Source organism: Schistocerca gregaria, chromosome 5, assembly GCF_023897955.1.
Source record: "Schistocerca gregaria isolate iqSchGreg1 chromosome 5, iqSchGreg1.2, whole genome shotgun sequence".
Taxonomy (NCBI): Eukaryota; Metazoa; Arthropoda; class Insecta; order Orthoptera; family Acrididae; genus Schistocerca; species Schistocerca gregaria.
Window position 1 is genome coordinate 144,760,351 of NC_064924.1, and position 22,801 is coordinate 144,783,151.

Sequence of the window (22,801 nt, forward strand, 5' to 3'; positions counted from 1 at the left end):
CGGGACCACGGCGCTCCTGATCTCACATTATCCTTGATGTTGCCTCTCTTGCCCATGGACTACTCAGTTTGTATATTTTGCTTATTTTTTCATAGTTCCACACAACTTCTTCCTGTTTTCTCGATTGATCCGTGTTCCGTTTTTCAAAGCCTATCCACTGTGCTAACTTATAACTAAATCTGAAGGGGGTGCGATGGGGAGGTTCCCTTGTGAGTGTTTAAGATCCCTCCGATAATTGTGAGTCCCGCCGACTGTTATAAGATTTCTTAGTGCTAAAGGCCTAAAAGCGAGCGGTATTCATCGGGAGACCTGGGCAGTTTAGGGAGAAAACATTGAGTGACGAAATGGTAAGAAAGTGGACGAGAGCGTTTAAAGATGGCCGCACAAATGTGAATGATGAACAGCGGAGCGGGAGTCCTTCGTTCGTTAATGAAAGTTTGGTGCAGGAAGTGGACAATAAAGTGAGAGAAAACAGACGTTTTACGATTTCCTCCCTGCGAGATGACTTTCCTAATGTTTCTCGTAGTGTTTTGTATGGTATTGTGACCGAGCACCTGTGCCTCGGGCATGGATGTGTGTGATGTCCTTAGGTTCGTTAGGTTTAAGTAGTTCTAACAAGGGGAGGCCACAACGTTTGGAATGCGCATGCAAACTTCCTACACTCGTAGTACTCCATTTTAACCATGAAGCGGCTGCAGCCGAGTGCTGGCGGCACGGTAGCTCAGCGTGTTCGGTCAGAGGTTCGCTACCCTTTCTAAGCACTGCGTTTTAGCTACTGGATCGCTGGATGGATTCCGTTCGTCAGTTTTTATTATTTTCAAGTCAGTTTCTTTATTATTTATATTACAATTGATATAATGGGGAAAATACGTGTAATCGGATGAAATTTTATTAAATTTACAATATTATTTGGCAGTCTACTAATTTGTATTATCACAAGTAAGGTAATATTCATAACTATCGAATATAATACGACAAACGCACGAAATGTTACTGCAAATGTATGCTTGTCCGTGATTTGAGATATGCCTTATACCTGGAAGGAGCCCGAAACTACTTGTTACCTCCAAGTTTTGAGCGGCATAGATGCCTTTCGAAAGATGTACAATTAATCGTCACTTTAGACATTACGAGTAAAAGTTGCAGGATGGTATTTTTCGTAAGAACATGGAAAAAATAAAGTTAAAGGCCACAAGCTTCATTGAATAAATGCTATGTTTCCGCATATGCAAGCTCTTGTGACGCTTTCTGTGGAAAAACAAACGTTGTTAACATTTACAAAAACCTCTTTCAGACGATAGTTTGGAAGCAAACCATGCATAACGCAGTATTTCCTTAAAAGTCGGCGCTGATAATTGGTTATACAGTATCGAGTGTATTTTAATCGCGTCTTAAAAAAAATTATTCTACATTGTTCGCTGAATTTGTTCAGGGCGGACGTACAATGACACCCATTCAGTTTGTTCGTTCATCTGTTCGCGCAGTTTTTTTTAATAAGAAAGGGTAGCTAACGCTTTGACCGTGCCGGCACCACTTGGCTGCAGTCGCTTCATGGTTAAAATGGCCACGTACAGGTATATATTCGACGACCGAAATTATCTTGCGATTTTCTCAGTAACGCTTGAGAAGTACGTGCTACTGCTTACACATTTTGTTGTCCTCAGAGTACTAAGAGTGTACGAAGTTTACAGTAAATCCACGTTCCAAACGTCGTGGCGTCCCCTTGTAAGTTCTAGGGGACTGATGACTTCAGATGTTAAGTCCCATAGCGCTCAAAGCCATTTTTGACCGAGCACTTGAATTACCGATAATTCTGCGCACGTTGGGTACCGAAAATATTGACTGATGTGCGCAAAACCAAACTTTTAGACAGTGCATTGACGTTCCTTGAGCGGTACCACAACGATGGTGATGATTTCTTAAGCCAAATTGTTTCAGGCGATGACATATAGGTGGCCTAAGTCACGCCAGAATCAAAGCAACAGTCCATGGAAGTTGAGCAAGGGCATCGTTTTGCTGCAAGACAATGCACGTCCGCATGTGGCGAATCATACCAAAGATCTCATCACACCTTTTCGATGGGAAACTCTAGATCATCCTCCGTACAGCCCCGAACTTGCGCCCAGTGACTACCATCTGTTCCTACACTTGAAGAAACACCTGGGCGGTCAGCGTCTTCAAGATGATGACGAAGTCAAAACAGTGGTGATGCAGTGGTTAACAAGTCAGGCGGCAGACTTCTATGAGGAGGGTATTCAAAAACTGGTACAACGTTATGACAAGTGCCTCAGTATTGACGGAAATTATGTAGAAAAGCAGGTTAAGATACAGGCTTTCATGTAAAAATAAAATTCAGATACCTTAGCACGTATTTTTTTAATTTCAAAACTGTACTTACTTAAAAAACACGCGCCGTACTAGGTTTTTAATTAAAAACAATTTTAAAAAACTGCAGGATATTGTTGATGCACTTGTTGGCTATTTTTCCACACGATTGCCATCCCGTTTACTGCCTATGGTGAACCGGGACACTAGCTTATTTGTTTCCTCCTTGAAGAACTCCCGCGCCGGCTCCTTCTCCCGGTTCAGAAACTCATTCTACACTTGTTCGTTGGTTCAAAATCTAACTGCACTCAGATGTCTCTTCAGGAAGTGAACAGATGATCGTCTGAAGGCGCCAAATCGGGGGGAAACGGAGGGTTTGTTGGAAACCCAACCAAATGAGGCAAAGAGCGCCTCGGTTGCTGAGGCTGCGAGAATACGGGCGTTGTCATACAAAGAGCTCACGCAATCCTGTCAACAGCATTACCCTCCTTTCGTCTTGAACGGCTCTACAGAGTTTTTTGGGGGTCTCGCCATATCTCTGCTCGTTGATGGTTTCTCCCCGAGGCAAAAGTTCGACTGAAACGGTGTCTTATTTGTCCTAAAACAATGAGACCGTGATTATTTTGCCCGAAATTGTGGTTTTCAATTTTTTTGGAAGATGTGGAATAGGTGTGACACCACTGCGACGACTTCATCTGAGGCGTGTAATGAGCGACCCACGTTTCATCTCCAGTCACAGTAGAGCTTAGAAAATCCTATTCTTCCAAAAAAAGTCGCTCAGGAAACTCGTGGGCACTACTCACCCGGTTTTTCTGCGCTGTCAGCTGTTTTGGGACCCATCTTGAACACAGTTTGCGGTATCCCAGCGTTGCTGTGAGAGTCCTGTATAAAAGAGTTCTGCAAGGAAATTTCATGTGGTTTCAGTCGACGGTCTTCACGAACAGTTTCTTCTATTTTTTGCGCCAACTCATTAGTTAAAATGGGGGGGGGGGGTTTCCACGTATTTTTTTTCAGCGTTATGCAGACTCTGGTCCCGCAGGTCCAACGACGGTTGTGAAGGAACGACTGGAAAAAATCTGTTCAGAATTATTTTAGGACTGGAGCTTCTAAATGGAGCACGTGGAGGCCCGGGTCATAGTTGGCACATCCTGCGCGGACATATGCGCAAACTATTCACTGCATAAATATGGAACCGGCATTAATGCACTAGGTTTTCACGTTAGTTTTATTCGTAGCAACAAACGCTTAAGACGATACACCTACAGTTCTCGAAGATGCATTTTCGGACATTACCGCATTTTCGATGTGCGTGAACCTTTTTTGTTATTGAGGTTAGGCGAACACATCGAGCGAATGAAATATTAAAAATTCGTCACATTTTCATCAAATTCATCTATAAGTACATACTGACTCCGCAGACGACCATATGTTGCGTGGCAGAGAGTACTTTGTCGCACTACTATTCCACTCGCAAACAGAGCGAGGGAAAATCTACTGTCTATAAAGCCTTCGATGGAGCTCTAGTTTCTCTCTTCTCGTCTTCGTGGCCGTTGCTCAAAATACACACTGGCAGCAGTAGAATCGATACGCAGTCACCCTCAAATGCTGGTTCACCCTCGCGAAAAGAGCGCTGTGTTATCTCGAGGGATTCCCCTGTGGCTTCACATAGTATCTCCGCAATACCTGCATGCTCATAGAATCTTCTGTTAACAACTCTAGCAACACGTCGTCCAAGCTGGTGAGGATACCCAGTAATCGAACATTACTCAGCAATGGGTCGTATTAGTCTCCTATACGCGGTCTGCTCTACAGAACAATCACATCTTTGCAAAAATCCTCCCAATAAACCGACATCGACCATTCGCCTTCATTACCACAATCCTCGCATGCTCGTTCCATTTAATCTCTTTTTGCAACATTACACCTAGATATTTAACCGACGTGACTGTGTCGTGCAGGACAATATTGATATTGTGTTCGAATATTACGGGTTTGCTTTTCCTAATCATACACATTAACGTACTTTTTTCTACATTTAGAGCTAGCTGCAAGTCATGATGCCAGCTAGAAATTTCGTCGAAGTCATCTTTTATCCTTCCCGTACAGCCGTACAGCATCATCAGCAAATAGCTGCAGATTGCTACTCACCCTGCCCACCAAATATATATATATATATATATATATATATATATATATATATATATATATATATATATGAGAGAGGGAATCATAGCGCTCCAATCACACTTCCCTGGGGCATTACTAACTAAACGCTTATCCTTGATGAGCTTCGCCGTCGAGACTAGCATGCTGGGTTCTTATTACCTAAGAAGTCTTCGAACCATTCACATGTGCCGTATGAAACTTCCTGGCATATAAAACTGTGTGCCGGACCTAGACTCTAACTCGGGACCTACAGGGTGTTTCAAAAATGACCGGTATATTTGAAACGGCAATAAAAACTAAACGAGCAACGATAGAAAGACACCGTTTGTTGCAATGTGCTTGGGACAACAGCACATTTTCAGGCGGACAAACTTTCGAAATTACAGTAGTTAAAATTGTCAACAACAGATGGCGCTGCAAGTGATGTGAAAGATATAGAAGACAAGGCAGTCTGTGGGTGCGCCATTCTGTACGTCGTCTTTCTGCTGTAAGTGTGTGCTGTTCACAACGTGCAAGTGTGCTGTGGACAACATGGTTTATTCCTTAGAACAGGATTTTTCTGGTGTTGGAATTCCACCGCCTAGAACAGTGTTGTTGCAACAAGACCAAGTTTTCAACGGAGGTTTAATGTAAACAAAGGACCGAAAAGCGATACAATACAGGATCTGTTTGAAAAATTTCAACGGACTGGGAACGTGATGGATGAACGTGCTGGAAAGGTAGGGCGACCGCGTACGGCAACCACAGAGGGCAACGCGCAGCTAGTGCAGCAGGTGATCCAACAGCGGCCTCGGGTTTCCGTTCGCCGTGTTGCAGCTGCGGTCCAAATGACGCCAACGTCCACGTATCTTCTCATGCGACAGAGTTTACACCTCTATCCATACAAAATTCAAACGCGGCAACCCCTCAGCGCCACTACCATTGCTGCACGAGAGACATTCGCTGACGATATAGTGCACAGGATTGATGACGGCGATATGGGGAACCGGAAAGCCCCATGTTGCAGTCCCATCGTCCCTGTATCCTCAAAGTACTGGTCTGGGCCGCCATTTCTTCCAAAGGAATCATTGGCCCATTTTTCAGATTCGAAACGATTACTGCATCACGCTATCTGGACATTCTTCGTGAATTTGTGGCGGTACAAACTGCCTTAGACGACACTGCGAACACCTCGTGGTTTATGCAAGATGGTGCTCGGCCACATCGCACGGCCGACGTCTTTAATTTCCTGAATGAATATTTCGATGATCGTGTGATTGCTTTGGGCTATCCGAAACATACAGGAGGTGGCGTGGATTGGCCTCCCTATTCGCCAGACATGAACCCCTGTGACTTCTTTCTGTGGGGACACTTGAAAGACCAGGTGAAGCGCCAGAATCCAGAAACAATTGAACATCTGAAGCAGTACATCTCATCTGCATGTGAAGCCATTCCGCCAGACACGTTGTCAAAGGTTTCGGGTAATTTGATTCAGAGACTACGCCATATTATTGCTACGCATGGTGGATATGTGGAAAATATCGTACTATAGAGTTTCTACTGTAATTTCGAAAGTTTGTATGCCTGAAAAAGTACTGTTGTCCCAAGCATATTGCAACAAACGGTGTATTTCTATCGCTGCTCTTTTAGGTTGTATTGCCGTTTCAAATATACCCGTCATTTTTGAAACACTCTGTTCCGTAAGGTCTGCAAGGGGGCACCATGTCGGATGTTTTCTAGAAATGTAGGAATATGCGAGCTGGCTGTTGCCCTTCACCCATAGTTCGTAGTAAACCATTAGAAAAAGGGCAAGCTGTAGTTTCGCACGTGCGATGCTTCCTAAAACCGTGCTGATCTGCGGACAGAAACTTCTCAATCTCAAGGAAATTTATTTCATTCGAAATCAGAATGTATTCAAGGATCGCAAAGTTTTAAACGTGGCTACTTGGTCCAGTGACCGTTTATAAATTGAAGATGAAAGAAATGAGCCCTCGGTCATACTTTAGTCTTATTGGCCAAGTTTCAACACTTCTAAGAGTGCCTTCATAAGAATTTAGACATACAGAGTGGTTTATAACATAATTACAAATTTATAGAAGAAATTTTTAAATATATAAGAAAGTGTAAGTACTGACTAACAATATTAGACACAGTACTCACATGTCAAGTATAACATCAATCAGAAGCTAGAAGGGCTTTAGTGACAAAAATAAAAAAAGAATGTGTGAAGGCGAGCGTCTAAGGGCTGCTCGTACCTGTACAGCCATAAATTTGTAATTATGTTATAAACCATAGCATGTAAGCTTTCACGGCCGGCGTCTTCATTAATTAAAACTTCCGGGCTGAATTGCCGTGGTCCATACATAAAACTTGTTCTCCTTCCTGACGTTTCGTTGCCGGCTGCGGGCAACGAAACGTCAGGAAGTAGTAGTTTTATATATGGACCACGACAATTCAGCCCGGACGTTTTAATTAACGATATGTTATAAACCATTTTGTATGTCTAAATTCTGATCAATGCACTCTTAGAAGTGTTGAAACCTGGCCAATAAGACTAAAAAAAAGTGTGATCGAGGGCTCATTTGTTTCATTTTCAGTGTTCAAGTATTCTGCAGCAGACCAATGTTACGGATATTGGTCGGTAATTTTGCAGGTCCGTCCTTTTGCCCTACTTATGTTCCGCAGTCACCTGCGGTTTTTTCCCAGTTGCTTGGGATTTTGCTCCGGGAGAGAGAATCGCGATGAATGCAAGCTAAGTGACGGACCAGTGGCCGTAGAGTACTATTTTTTAAAACCGAATTGCGATTCCATCCAGACCTGACGATTTACTTGCTTTTCCTAGGCCAGAGTTGCCTAATTGACACACAACTGGCGCTGTCAGAGGGCCGCGGGGTGGTCGCGCTGCGAGTGCATAAGAATATGTCGTCTTCATCAGGCGAAGAAGTTGATGCTCACGATCTTTTGCAACTCGAATATACTGGCGTATCCGTTCCAGCTTGAAAAGGGAAGAAATGTAGCGCATTCGACGTGATAAAAGAAGTGAACGTGTGTGTCTAATGTTTCCGACATATTTACAAAATGTGTCAAAAGTGAGTGTTTGTTTTGCTTTAGACGAAGTTAACGACAGCATTCAGAGAGAAGAAACGAAACCGGATTGTTTTGGTAATAATTCCGATTTTTCGTATGACTTTCATTTGAACGTAAGCCTAAATATTGCTGATTTTGTGAGAGATGTTGAAAACATATTACACGTTCCCAAAATCTGATCATCCATAAATATTTCATTGCTGCAGAGCAGAAATTCCTCGTTACGAGGCGTATTTTCCTACCATGTAATATAGTTTGCGCTTAGAGGGAGGAAGAAAGCACCCTTTCACTCACTGGATTCCAGAGCGACCAACGCCGAGGACTACGGATGCTTTTGTGCAAGATGGAACCAGAGGATTTCAGGAATCTAGCGCATGCACAGAGGCTCTTCCCAAATAAGAGTATTTATGGCTGCACACGCCTTCTGACAACCTTGCTGCACTAAGGGGAAAGAAAAGTCGTAACACCTGCTACAGTATTTGTTAAAGCCTTGCAAAGAAGCCGAGAGGTACTGGAAAAAGAAACCTAGATAACGTTAGTTTTCCCTTTGTGTGATAAATTTTTGCCAGTGAAAAGTGCCAGGTAGAAAGCCTTACTTGACATGTGACGTCCAGCTGAAAAACGGAATCTCCACAAGCAAGTAACCAGTGAATAGTGGATTTGCACAACTGCCTGGCAAAACGCGCTGATTGACGCAGAACATGTTATGCTGAGTGTCCAAGTTTAGTGTAATTCCAACATGAATCGCGTTAAATACTCCCGTATCTTAAGCTGAACACAGAAAACTCAGAATGTTCCAGGAACACAACGTTATAACTACACAGATCAAACTTTTGTGCATAAGACTTTTTGCAAAGATAATGCAAGTGAATATCTAATGATTGTTACAAAATTGCGTTTTACCTCGTAAACACTGCCTGCACCATGAAAGCCCAAATATCCAGAACAGAGAATACTTCAGCTACCGGTACATCTATGGCAAGATCTCATTTCTCATTAATTGGTCGCTGGAACACACTTCCTTTGTTCGACAATATGTGAACGAAAATAGTTATTGAATGTTTGATGTAGCTGTCAGTGTAGAAAAGAAAAAAATATGTATGCTAACTCTGCGGCTAGATCTGCAATTCTGTACCTTTAGTTTTGAAATTAAAATAACTCTCCATGCAGTATTAACTTAAACTGTGATTGTAACTGACTTCATAAACAATATACGAGAGAAACACGAGCCATAAATGGCTTAGCTCGCGGTCATGGTGTTGAGTGTTGTGTGTCGTAGCTCGTGGCAGCTAAACATAAAAAACTAGTCACATTTTTATTCGGGACCGGAAAGAGGTATCGCTCTCCTTCCACCGTTAAAACCAATTTCGATATGTTAGATATATTTGGTACGCAGAAGCCTACATCCTAAAACTCACAAATTTAAACTGGCCGGCGACTACGTTCTTCACTGCAAACTTTCCTGAATATGCCTGGTGGTTTCCTTCTTTTTGAAGTGTCACAACCACTATGGGAAATGGCGAAAATAATACCAGTTTACTACCAAGCTGTGATAGATTATAAGATGCCGAATTTTTGTTCCGAATAATTTTTCAAAATTGAATAAGACAGAATTCAAAGTGGAGAACAAAATGGTATTTAATTTTTTCTAGGCGAGGAGTAAGAGGGTGAGACAAATGAAAACCTTAAATTTGTAATAACAAATCGAAATTTCGCGCCGTTATCCTGTAAGGTGCTAAGCGTGCTATAGAGTGCAGAATGGCCTGTATGTGGCAGCATAGTGCAGATGCACACATACCGTCGCAGTATCAGTATAAAGATGGCCGCCCCACTTGCGTCTTGAGCCAGGCAAGAACAGCGTTCTGTTATTAGGTTTTTGCGTAGTGAAGGTGTGAAACCTATTGAAATTCATCGACGAATGGGGTAGGAAGTTCGCAAATGGTCTGACTTCAGTGGAAGATGCTCCTCGTCCAGGTCAGGCATACCGAGTTGTGACTCCACATAACATTGCAGCAGTTGAAGCCATAGTGAAGGAAAACCGCCGAGTGACACTGAATGACATTGCAGCATGTTTAAAGATGAGTCATGGCTCAGCACACCACATTGTGCATGATGTGCTCCAGATTCACAAAGTGTCTGCTACATGGGTGTCACGGCAGCTGACTCGTGAAATGAGAGAACGACTTGTTGATGCTTGTGAAGAACTTCATCGGCGCTTTGAACGAGAAGGTGATGGCTTCCTTGCAAGAATCGTTACTGGGGACGAAACCTGGTTCACTTCCACCAACCGGAAACGAACCCGTTTAGAACCATCTGCAGGGAAGATTATCCTAACTCTTTTGGGACGAAAAAGGCGTCATTTTGGACCATTACATGCCTAGAGGGACCACTGTCACCAGTGCATCATAGACAGATCTCCTAAAAAATCATCTGCTGCCTGCAATCAAATCAAAGCGACGTGGACTGGTGCCAGCAGGTGTCCTTTGCAACATGACAATGCAAGGCCCCACACTGCCCGTCAACACTTGCAATGTTGTGTTGGCAGTAGAGCCAACACCGTGTTATTAGAGGAGGCCGAAATGAACGCGTTTTAGCTCACGCAGGCTGGCGTGAGGAGGGAAGAACTATACTGACGTGAGGTCTGGAACATGACAAGGAATTAGAATTCAGAAAGGGGACGTAATTAGTTTGCTACTTAACTTTAATCCATTAATGATGGACGTCGCTCTTGACAGTACATGATTCACAATATTATCTGTTCAGAATACATTCGAAGTAACTGAATATGGCGCCTTTGCTAGGTCGTAGCAAATGACGTAGCTGAAGGCTATGGTAAACTGTCGTCTCTGCTAATGAGAGCGTATGTCGACAGTGAACCATCGTTAGCAAAGTCGGCTGTACAACTGGGGTGAGTGCTAGGGGGTGTCTCTAGACCTGCCGTGTGGCGGCGCTCGGTCTGCAATCACTGAAAGTGGCGACACGCGGGACTGACGTATAGTAACGGACCGCGGCCGATTAAATGCTACCACCTGGCAAGTGTGGTGTCTGGCGGTGACACCACATGAAACAGTCACAGACCTGCATTTTGAGTGTCTTGTGTCTTCCTCATCCAGACCTTGGCCCAAGTGATTTCCAGATGTTTGGACCACTCAAAGACGCACTGAGAGGAAAGAAGTTCCGTTCTGATGAAGAGTGGTTGCTCGCACTAACAAAAGAATTTTTTTCTGAAGGAATTTATGTACTTTCTAAGCACTGGATGACTTGCATGGAGCGTGGGGAAGATTATGTTGAAAAGTGATACAACTTTGTACCACTTCTGCACAATATATATTTTAAAAAATATTTGTTTTCATTTGACTCACCCTCGTAATAGTTTTACTGGGAAACTATCTACAGGGCCGAATGTAGCTTTGCTTCATCTTGATAAAATAGATTTTTGAGGTATATCAGATAACTTCAATTAATGAAACCAGCGCGCCACTTGGATGTCTCCGCCACGCTCCCCTTGGGCGTACCACTCGTGGCGACAAATAGACGTGGCGCGTACCACGAAGCGACGCGTCTCCGTGTGAATTGCTACATTTGTTAACATGGATGTGGCGCGAAACAGCTCAACATCCGTGGCACGGCATTTCTGTGTGAACTGGGCCTACAGGAGTCTTACAAGCCTTCGACCCTCGAAGCGATTTTACACGGGACTAGAATTTTCCTCGGATTGTCTGCAATAACTTCTGCTAACGTATGAAAGTGGTAGTTGCATACCTCTCGCATCGATCTTTTTACAGCCGCACGAATCTTTACCAACCTTTACCTGTCGCCGTTTGCGCGTTTTCTTTTGAACCGAGAATGCAACAGCCTTTGCTTCATCAGTATTTCTTGAATTTTGTTGTTAAACCACAGGGGTTTTTTCGTCATTAATCTACTTATCTAGGCACGTACTTAGCCACAGCATGATTTACAGTCCGTTTAAACTTCACACTTACTTCCTCTACATTCATCATACTCGAACTAAGCAACATCAATTCAATGTATAAGAGGGGTAATAACCACGACGACTTTCCACTCTGCGAAAGTAACCATATTCCAAAGGGTTTACGATTTTTCTTCGCACATGAATTCCTACTAGTTTTCGTTACATTATTAATTTCATAAATGAATCCAGAAATAAACATAGTAAACAGTTCAGAACTGTGTAATTGATAATAGACATTTGAAGTGTGCACATTGTGCGCGTAATTTCAAATTTTTCTAAAAAACTTTTTTTAACTGTTAATTGAGAACTAGTACTTCTCGATTACAGCATGGAAACTAAAATATTTTATAGTTTCTCTTCGTAAATTTCATCTTGAAATACAACGTACTGTGTGTAAAAATATATGAAAGTTTTCAGGAAAGCAACTGAGATAATACGGGCCTGTCCAAAATTCGAAAAACAATATTGGTATCGACAACTACTGTTGAGGAAAAGTAATGCTAGAGGAGGATGTACCGCTTCACAGTGGGAATTCTTATGGAGGTTGGTACAACTCCATTAGGCTCTGTTTTTTGAGCTTTTTGGAAGCCCTTGAGATCTGTACTCGGTAGAAGCCAGTGCCCCTAATATCTATGTGACAAGAACTGGCATTTGACCTAATGCCTATTACCTGTTTGAAAAATGTCTCTCGAAATCAAAAGCACGAAAAAATGTTTACCGTCCTTACGTAAATCCGAGTAGAAACATTGGCAGTACTTCCTGATTATTTAACTTCTGTAATCGTTAATGAAAAATATATTTTACTCTCGCTTTCCGGGTGGAGGGGTTCTCCGCCTCAGAGCCTTGAACTAAAGGCTCCACAGACCGAGTGCATAATGTTGAAAGTAACATTTGGTTATTTCCAGGTGATGATATTTTAAACAGAAAAGTTGACACTCTAGAAAACTGTGGCGACGTGCAGGAAGACTTGCTGTGGATGGGCACTATGTGCGGGGATTAGCATTTGACCCTCAGCATAAACGAATTTAACGTACTGTGCATAAATATCCGTCATTAATTGGTAGAGGCTTATTTGGCCGAATTTTTCAGTGGGCGTCCGACAGGAATCAAGTCAGCATTAACCTCTTAGTCCATGCTCTTCCTCATGACAATTTCCCAGTGAGCTCTCATTGAATACGTGGCACTTCAGTTCGCAAAATCGCCAAAATTTTTAAAAGAATGGTTAATTGAAGTTGATCCATTTGACATGCGTTTGATTTTATGGAAAGATGCTATCTTCCTCATAAATGTACCTTGATGACAGACCCCAAATTCATTCAGAACGGACATCTTCACAGAGGACAGGTCCATTGCTTTTAGTATTGTTTCGCAGGCGTCTTGTCGCGCTCATTGCTTTCCAAACTGTAATTTTCTCAGTTGATTGATGGTTGACTAAAACCACCTCCAGTGATGACGGTGCGACTGGACCAATGAACTGAAGTTTTCCCTAAATTTTGGGTTACATTTGGCAATGAGCCTGGTGGTCAACATTACGGTGAGAACTGTGTGGTAATTTACTCTTGGTACAGCACTTTTCAGTTGTGTACAAACGATGGGTCCCACTTGTCTTTGTAGTCCTGAAATGTTCCTTCGACCAACAATGTAATAAATTTGTCTCTGTGATGCCAAAAATCTCACTGCAATGCCCTCATTATTTGCGATATTGTGACTGCTTCCGGTCGTCTCAAATGTGTACTCTCATGACATTAAATGCTTGAAAGAAATACGTAGCAAAGTCAAGTCTTATGTAAAAATATAGTTAAGTAAATAAATTTTGTTTATTAGTAAGTTTGTTACATTTGTGTTTCTCTTTTTCCAGTTTGCCGAAGTTGTATAATTCTGCATCTGCGAAGCAATTCGTTCTGCCCAACGTGTGAACAAATCCTCCGCAGATTTGATCCTCCACTCCACGGCCTCAGGTAATTCTCGGTTTCTTCAAGCACCTTACACATTAATGACTGATGACCATTTTATTGCAAAACTATTTAAAATTGATTGTTTATATTGATTAATTCAAAGTTTTTAATTTTGCTGTCATTTGGACGTTTCGTAAAGTGTGTGTAATGTGGATGCCTTAACATGGGTAGTAGAGATATAAGGAGAGGAATAATAAGAACGAAAGACTTAATTGTGTATTAACAATCTGCACCAAATAATTATTTCCTTGCTTGCGGCGGCCAGTCAAACCAAAGTTTGTCCCTTTGCTCCATCAGTTAGCCCCACCCATCATTTTCCCATCAGTGTACTCTTCTTCATCTAGCCTCAGCTTAGCAATGTCTTTTTTGATGCTATTTCTTCACTGTGTCTCCAGCCATCTCACGTTACGTGATCATAACAAGCTAATTACTTTGTTCAATTTGTGTTATCATTCCCTATTCCCCATTAGTACTCTGCAAAAAACTATTTCTACTACATCTCTACTTGTCTTCTTTTCTTATTGGTTCAAGTTTCGGCATGAAGACTCGTTTTTTAAGGTAACTGGAACCTCTCCATCTCTTGGGTAAAGGTTGGCGTCTCGGCTCCATGACTGGATTATTTCTGTGTTTGTGTTATGGTCATCGTTGTGCTTGAAACAAACTTACATGTGAGTACTTCACCAACAGAAAAATATACCCTATTTTCTGCTTGGGTTATAGTCAGTATTTCATTACCCATTAGGTGCCTATTTAGTGAAGCATTATAGTGAGAAACTCACGAATGTACCACATTCAAATGATGATGGATACTAACATGTGTTATACAGAGGACACAGTATTGCATCTTTCAGTTCTTCGACTAAATTTGACTGTCATCACAAGGCTAATAAAAGAGTTCATAGTGAAGACTAGAGTTCATTTTGTGGTTACAGAGACAAAGGTATTTTAGTAGAAAAATTTCAACTTTGTCTTGCAAGTAATTTCATCACTGTATAGGACGGACAGTTTTGCAGTGCACACTTCAGTACCATTCTTCTTCTCTGAATGTAAAAAAAGGTAATTGAGGTGATAGAGAGAACCCACAAGTAGTTCAGAATTTGCCTGGCTGGCATAAAAGTTATACAGGTTTCAGTGTGACACTTAAATGCTTTACATGAGGATCGGTCTTAATGTGTTAGAGGGTAAAACTTAACTGACATGGAATTAATGTCAAAACTTTCTATAACTGTGTCAATAGTATTTCTATAATTAGAAGTAGGGGTCATTCATAGTACACATCTATACCTACACACTCTGATGTTGATGGCAGTGTGTGCGTCACATGGCACTCGTTCTTAAGGCTTCTTCTCGTTAAAATCGTATATGCAATGTGGGAACAGTCATAGCTAAAATGCCTCTGTGGTTTCTGTAATTAGCCATGTCTTCTCTTCTCAGTCTATATGGGAGTGATATGTATCGGGGCGGGGAAGGGGGGGGGGGGGGTTAGTGAAGTATATTTTCAGATTCTTCACTTAACAGTGATTCTTGCAGGATAAATGAGGTCTGTCTTAAAGCATCTGACAAATGAGATTTTCAGCATCTCTTTGACATTCTTCAGAGAATCGAAAACTGCTGTGGTCATTGCTGCCTCCCTTCTTTCTATACCTTTAGTCCTATTTGTTATGGGTCCCTAAAACTTAAACAGTATTCTAAAATGGGCTGTCCTAATTATTTGTAAGCAGTGTCCTTTGCAGAGTACTGTATTTTCCTAGTATCTTGTCATTGAACCGAAGTCTACTGTGACTAAGCTTATGAGATCAATCCATTTTATATCCTTCAAATTTTTACACCCAGTTATTTGTATGACACCACTTGTGACTTCCTGATGTGATAATCATAAGATATTATTTCTCTGTATTAAGTTAAGAGCACAGTTTTGAATTCCTGAACATCTAAAAGAAGTCATCAATCTTGGCATTGCTTACAAATCTTATGGTCTGACTGGATATTTTTGCAATTTTTTCATTCAGTACTTCTTTATAAATAAAGGAGTCATTCGTCAAAAGTCTGAGGTTTCCATTGTCTTCCAGGTCGAAATGACACAACACAAACAAAAGCATCCCAACACACTTCCCTGGGGCATATCTGAAGTTAATTCAACGTATGTCAATGATTCTACAGTCAAGATAACATGCTGCATCATCCCTACCATAAATTCTCAATCCTGTCAAATATTTTGTTTGATACCCCATATGACCATCCTTCCACCAATGAATGGTAAATGTAATGACAGTATGACATAAACCCAAATTTTACATTACCATTCTCCCATTTGCTAAAGACTCTCAAAGAAAGACATTTTGTAAATAATGACTTCTTTCAAATAGTAAAGTTTCGGGAAAGTATCAAGAGTTTTCACCTTATGTAATGAAAAAGTTTTTAGTGTCACACTTACTATTTAAATGGCAAACAGCAATAATATAAATCTCTTTTTTAATAGGAGAGACCATACTCTGCAAACTCTGGTGTACAAGATGGTGCCTGGACTTTACCGCAAAGAGAGAGAACGTCGTAAAACGTTTGGACAGCAGGACCCACAGCAGCGTCGACTACCTAAGCCGGCAAAGAACATACTTACAGACGAGTTCAAAATAAATATTTCACTGCAATATAATGAATGGTGAGTGACATTGAATTTGGAATCATTTTTGGTTATTAACCAAAATGGCTGGAAACACTTGCATGAGCTATGTAACAAATTGGTAGATAAAGTGAGAATTATTAATTACCAGTTTCATGCTTAGTTTTGTATTTGTGTGTGTGTGTGTGTGTGTGTGGGTGTGTTTAAGTCTTCCATTTTCTATTAGATAATTTATGGTTGATTAAAGCACAGAAACCTTTTTGTTATCTAATATTAATAAGTAATCTGGTCTTTCATTTACAGTGTGGAAAATGAGGACGGCAGTGGTGGTGGTGATATAAACAAGGAAGATAAAGAAGTAAGTATTTCATAGTATTTTGCTTTATTTTCCTTTCAACAATAATATCTCTAATTCCTACGCCTGCTGGTAAGGGAAACAGACAGCAGAATTATGGGGAGGGGATGACTGAATTCTTTATTGATGCCATGAAATAAATGTTAATGAAATGGTTTTCTTTTCCAGAAACGGTACCTCAATTGTCCAGCTGCTGTTCGCATAAAATATTTGCAGCACTTTATAAGAATGAAATACGGACTCAGTGAAGCCCACAGGGTGGATATAATTTATAATGACGAGTGTCTGCCACAAAACTTTACTCTTAAAGATGTCATGTATATTTTCTCTCTGGACAAGGTGAGTCCAATTTTGAAGTGTGACTTGTAGAAAGTGAATACAAAATGAGGAATTTTTTTTTTCACTTGTGTAATTTAAATATTTCTATATTTCAGTACAAAACAGTGGAGTTTGGCTTCAGAATATATCTTCAGGATCCCACAGAACAGAATGTTAGTGCTCAGAATGCATCTTCTGTGCAAAAAAAGAGTCGGAGACAATACAAAAGGAAATCGGCAATGAAGAAAAAACAACCTGTTGCACCAACCCGGAGCAAGCTTTCCAGATCGCAGTCTACACCCAATGTATCTGTTTGCATTGACTCGCCTGAACCGTCATCTATTGTGCCTGCAGTAAGTGAAGAATTTGAAGTTACAACAAAGAGTAGAAGAGGGAAGGGTAGAGGACGGGGTCGAAGGGCACGAAGTGGGACACGTAAAGACAAAATTTCTTTTGCATCTCTTGATGATGATATGCTGAGAGCAGGTCATCTCTTAGAAATCGAACTTGATTCCATTGCTTCTACTAGTAATTACCAAAGTAATAGTGTGACTGAATGTGAAGACATTAATCAACAAATGACTGAGAAAAGTGCTTCTCCTGAAATAGTTAGTCATCAAACAGGAGCCTCAACCAAAGACAATAATGGTGCCAATATCCCTTTTGTTCCTGTTACTTTTTCAGAGGATGCAACTCCTACAGCAGAAGTTGGAATTGCAGTTGCAACTAAAGACGATGCCTTTTGCGTGGAAGAAAACCTAAGAACACCTTGTGAATCTTTCAAGATCAAACTTGGCGAAACACAAGACAGTTTAGGTGAAGTAATTTCAGACAGTGGAAGGGAGAGGATTCCTATCTGTAAAAGTGCTGTAGCGTCTCCCAAACATGATTCTTCCTACAACTCTTGTACTCCTCATAATGAAGGTGCTGCATCACAGCAAACTGCTACACATGGGAAGTTGGTATCCACGAGACGTCATAGCAGAACGATGATGTCTCCTCCAAGAATTACCTCCCCCAAATGCAATAATTCTGATGTTTTTGATAATAGGCACAATACACAGTGCAGTGTTAGAGAGCAATTCCGTGATGTGTCTATTGTGGATAATAGTATTCTAACCCAAGAAGGCAGTCAGTTAGCATCAGTTTCTGGTAATCGATCTTCAAGTATGATTGGAGTCACAGAACAGAAAGGTGGGAAAAGTGCAATAGTTGACTTAAAAGTAGATGGGAATGGCCAAATTCTCAGCAACTGTCAGCAAAATGTTAATGTGCTAAGTAGTGAAAAGCGAGACAAAATAGTAAAGGAATCAAAATGTCCAGTTGCAGCAGAATATGTTCCTCCATCAAAGAGACTGTGTGTAGAGCAAGAACAGAGCTTAGTGCTAAATGAGAACATAGAGGAAGGCAAAGATGTGTTGGAAGGACTGGAAGGTACAGATGGTAATAAAGTGGAATCTAAAAAGAGAGTATGTACAACTGAAAGACAAAGCACAAAATTTCTTAAGACTACAGATGCAGTGAATGCCTCTGTTAACAATTATGAGACTGAGCGACCTGAGGTGAATAATGGTTTCAGAGACATGAAACACAAAGTCAACAATAATATGGAATTGATAAGCAAACATAGGGAACAAAAATTTTCAGGAAGTAGTAAACAAAAAGCAAAGATGAGATATCGAAACAAGGTAATGAAGCAGAGGAGAATGCAGTTAAAAGGAACTGCACTTTTCAAAACTCTAGAGCCACTATCGTCGAGTCTCCGTCGAAAATGCATGGTTAGTAAAGTATACGGTTTGGTAGGCTTCAGAAATATGAACTGCAACAAAGGGAGATGCAAATCAAAAGATACTTCTCGTAAAGGTAGGAAAAGACGAATCATGCATTCAGTACTTATTAAAAAATTTGACATTGATTATGGTGCTGCCACTCATTCCAGTGGTGACATTTCAAACGTAGTGGCTGTGCCGTCATTAGATGAAGGCAAGACAGAACTTCATGACTCATCTCCACTTCATAGGGATAATTGTCAAACATGTCAAAATAATCAGAGCTCAAGTGTGATCTGGAAAAAAGTTGTCACACCAAGTAGGAAGAGAAGATTCTCAGAGACTTGTGAGAAAACTGACAAAGAGCATGTTATTGGTGGGAAGGTTAATGGGCTAACAGCGGTAGGTGTCAATGCTGATCTTTCAAGAGACACAGATGCAGGATCTCTGAAAACTGTCAATGTAAATGAAAATGAAATTACTGATAAAACATGTGCCACCAACAATTGCACAGATGGCAGTCACACTGATGCACTTAGTAGTTCGCAGAATAACTGTGGCACAACATCCTTGACAGCTAACAATACAAAAGAAAGTTCGCGTAGCTCTTTGAGCATTGACAATGTAGATGGTACAAAGGTACCAAATACTCATAGCAGAAGTGGAAAAACGTTGCAAAATGAAGTTAAAGGTATTAATATTCAGAACAGCCAAACAGACCATACTCCTCTCATTACAAATCCTTCAAAAATGGCTACCGACAGTGCTGTAAAAAATGAGCTTGTACAATGCAAAGAAAACTCGAAAAAAGAACCCAATATGTCTTCCAAGGAAAGCACAAGTTCCAATAAATCTTCCAAAGCAGGTGACAAAGACAGTAATTACTCTGATAAGTCAAGTAATTACTCAGAATTCGATGATTTCTCTGAGGAAGATGAATTAATTTTAAGAGTTTCAGAGCATGAGGACGACGAAGTAACATCGAGAGTGTCCGATCGTGAAGATGATGAAATTATGAATGAAAATGGTGTACAATCGCAAGAGCTTCAGAAGAGTGCTAATGAAGAAAAAATAGTCACAGATGAGCCAAAAAATAATTCAAACAAAGTATCGGAAACCAGTGACTGCTCAGAAGCCAAATCTAAAGAGGTGGGACAAAAATTCCCAGAAGTTCCTTTACCTGCTGGCTGCGAAATGAAAGATGCTGAACGAATCTCAAAGGAGAAAGGTACAGAGTCTAAGAGTGGGCAGAAAAGTTGGTCGGAGACAAATAGACCTGATAAAGTGATTTCTCATAAGACTTTATCTACCTCCCATTCGGCCAACAACAGAACTGGAAATGTTGTCAGTCCTGGTAACAGTAGTAACAGTTCTCATCAACAGTGTGCACCCAAAGGCAATAATTCAAACCCTGTGATACCACAGTCAGTTGCCAGTAAGACCGATAAAAAACCTAAAGCGGGAAGTTTATATGAGCTTACTATAAAACCCAAAGAAAATACAATTGTTCCACCTCCTTCCATTACAATTAGTAGGCTCAATTCTAATTTAAAGCCAAAACAGAGGACTGACACAAGCAATTCCACTAAAAATAAAAGGCCCTCCCTCGAGATACTGCCGGTCAAACCTTCGGGCGCTCAGCACTCTGCAGCTACTGACAGGAGTAAAAGAATTAGTGTAGGCAGCCCATATTTCACCCCAAAAAGGAAACCAGCTAATTTGCCACTTTTGAAACCACCACAGCTTCTACAAAACGTGGTCTCTCAGGCACAGAATTTTCCCACAGAAACAGTGACAAAAAATGGATTACAAATAATACCAACTAGTACTAAAAGTGAAGCAGTTTCTAGTAGTTCTCGGAAACCCGTTGCTACAGCAACCAATGTGTCGAACAATGTTAACAGTAAATCTTCTGAAAATACATCAAATAAAAATACTCGTGCTGGAGAAGCGGTATTGGATTTGTCAGAAAAATCAACAAGGTATAAGGTATCATCACCAGAATCGTTGAACCAGGCTCCGAATGAATTACAGCCACCAAAATCGTATGTTACTGCAGCTCAGATTGCACAAAATAGAGCCTCTCTCTGCTCGACTCTGGCCTCAAACTTCCAACACTTCCAGCATCATTTTAATGCTAATACACCACCTCAGAATCTTCCACAGGCTGGTATTGCCAGTGCACTGGGTACAGCACTCTCCTCTGCTTTGCGTGGTACACTGACCTCCTCACAAGCAGCACGTGGTATTTCAAATGATGGAATTCACCCTGCTGTGACAAATCCGGCCTTTATGGTGAACAGAAACACACTGTCTGGTGCATCAATGCAGTATTGTAATGCTAAAGATGAAACTGAAAAATCGGTGAAGCAACAGCTATATCAAAACATCCAACAGAAAACCAAAGCTGCCCATACAGCTGCTGCTGCTGCGGCTGCTGCTGCAGCTGCCTCAAATCAAAATGTTAACAGTCCTGCAACACAAATGATGTATGGAAGAAATGTGAGGATGCAGCCTGGTGTCCACATGGGCCACGTCCACACACCTTCAGTTTGTTATCCAGAAACCAGTCCCACTGGACCAAAAGAATATCCTGATCCACGATCTCCTATTCCCTTGTCTCCAACGACACCTGTTAGTTCACCACTTTCTCCTACACATCAGGTGATGGCAAATTTTGGGTGCTTAAGTCCTACTTACAATCCACATCCACTGTACAAGACATTTACCCCTGCCAGTTCTGAAATAGCATACGATAGAGCAAAAAGGAATCTCATGCCTGAACACAGGAACCCTGGACCCAGTCAAACAGTTCGTCACATCCCAAACCCGTCAACTCTTCAATTCAGACAGCAACGCAGAAACTGCTCTCCGTCAAATGCACCACAGAATGTGCCATCCACCTCAGCAAACAATTCTTTGAGCAGTAAAATGCCATTTTTGCATCAGAGGCTACTGGAAGCTAGTAACAGTGCCTCAAAAAATGTTCCAGCAACAAGCACGGCATCTGCTTTAGCATTAAACTCTGGAAATTTTGTTTCACATGATAAGACCAAACCCTCAAGAAGAAACTCTGCTAACAAATAACTCTTAACCTGAATTTAACATAGTTTTCTCTTGTGAGATGTCTCTTCACTATTGAGCTGTTTCAGACTGTGAGAGAGAAGTACTTGTATTAAACACACATTGTCAGTGTTGTTTTTTTTTTTTACAAATGCAGTGTACTTCATGCTTCTGTAAATTGTCTCATATTACCTTTTTAAGGTATATAAAAACTGAAAAGACTATAATTGGTAAAAAGTATTTTCATAAATACTGTGTGAACTACTCAGTTTGTGAGATTGGAAAAATTCTTTTACCCATGTACAGCTGAGAGATCATTTAAAGATCTGAAACATTAGTATGTAATGATATTTTCTTTAAAATCAATTTTGAAGGTTACTTCTTAAAATATCCAGTTGTAAATATTGTTTTGTGCATTTGGCCAGTTGTAGCCATATTGTGAGGACTAGCATTCTTCTGATCCTTCTGTTTGTACTTATATGCTTATTAGTTCCTAATTATTATTATTATTATTATTATTATTATTATTATTATTATTATTATTATTATTATTTGTAATGGCTGAACTGTTACTTCCCTGAATCTTCATGTTCTTTGCACTCTGTTACTAAAATGTGTAAGATGAGACTACAGTTTTGCGTAGTTGTATATTGTGTATACTTGTAGATGCAGTTTGTTTTTGTATGTATGATATATTGTTATTTTATTAGTAAAAGTATTAGGTATTAAGTTTGATCAATGTATATTACCTGTTGTACAAAGGTGGAAAATATATGTATATAAAATTTTAATAATCAACTCCATAGTCTTACTGTTTATTATATTTTATTCAGATTGTCTCCACAGCTTATTTCACTATGTAGGAAGAAAAGAAACTCCAGACAACTGCTGCAGATTTATAGATAACATTCTGTTGAATTTCTGAAAAGCAAACACACTAGGTACTTTAATAAATGGTTAACTTCAGTGGAGTTTATTCCATTCTTATACTAAAATTTAGTAAAAGTCCTTTCATCTGTTTTCATACCAAATAAATAATCAGTGATATTACCAAAATTAACAGATTACATATCCTATATGGCCAACAGTGTACAAATACTTTCCAGATATGTTTACCAACACAATTAAAAAAAAAACACTGACTCATACAAAAGCTAAAAGTAAAATCAAATCCACATTACTTTTTGAACA

The 22,801-nt window shown here is 40.5% G+C and overlaps 1 protein-coding gene across 1 annotated transcript in view; it reads left to right on the top strand.

Moving 5' to 3' along the window:
• LOC126273075 (uncharacterized) overlaps positions 1-22,408 on the top strand; it is a 72,074-nt gene extending 49,666 nt beyond the window's left edge. Inside the window, exons 3-7 of the mRNA XM_049976485.1 lie at positions 13,389-13,488; positions 15,965-16,144; positions 16,409-16,463; positions 16,629-16,799; positions 16,895-22,408. Coding sequence (XP_049832442.1) covers positions 13,389-13,488; positions 15,965-16,144; positions 16,409-16,463; positions 16,629-16,799; positions 16,895-21,634 — 5,246 coding nt within the window. The 3' untranslated portion in view covers positions 21,635-22,408. The remainder of the gene's footprint in view (positions 1-13,388; positions 13,489-15,964; positions 16,145-16,408; positions 16,464-16,628; positions 16,800-16,894) is intronic.
• Positions 22,409-22,801: the final 393 nt, after the last annotated feature.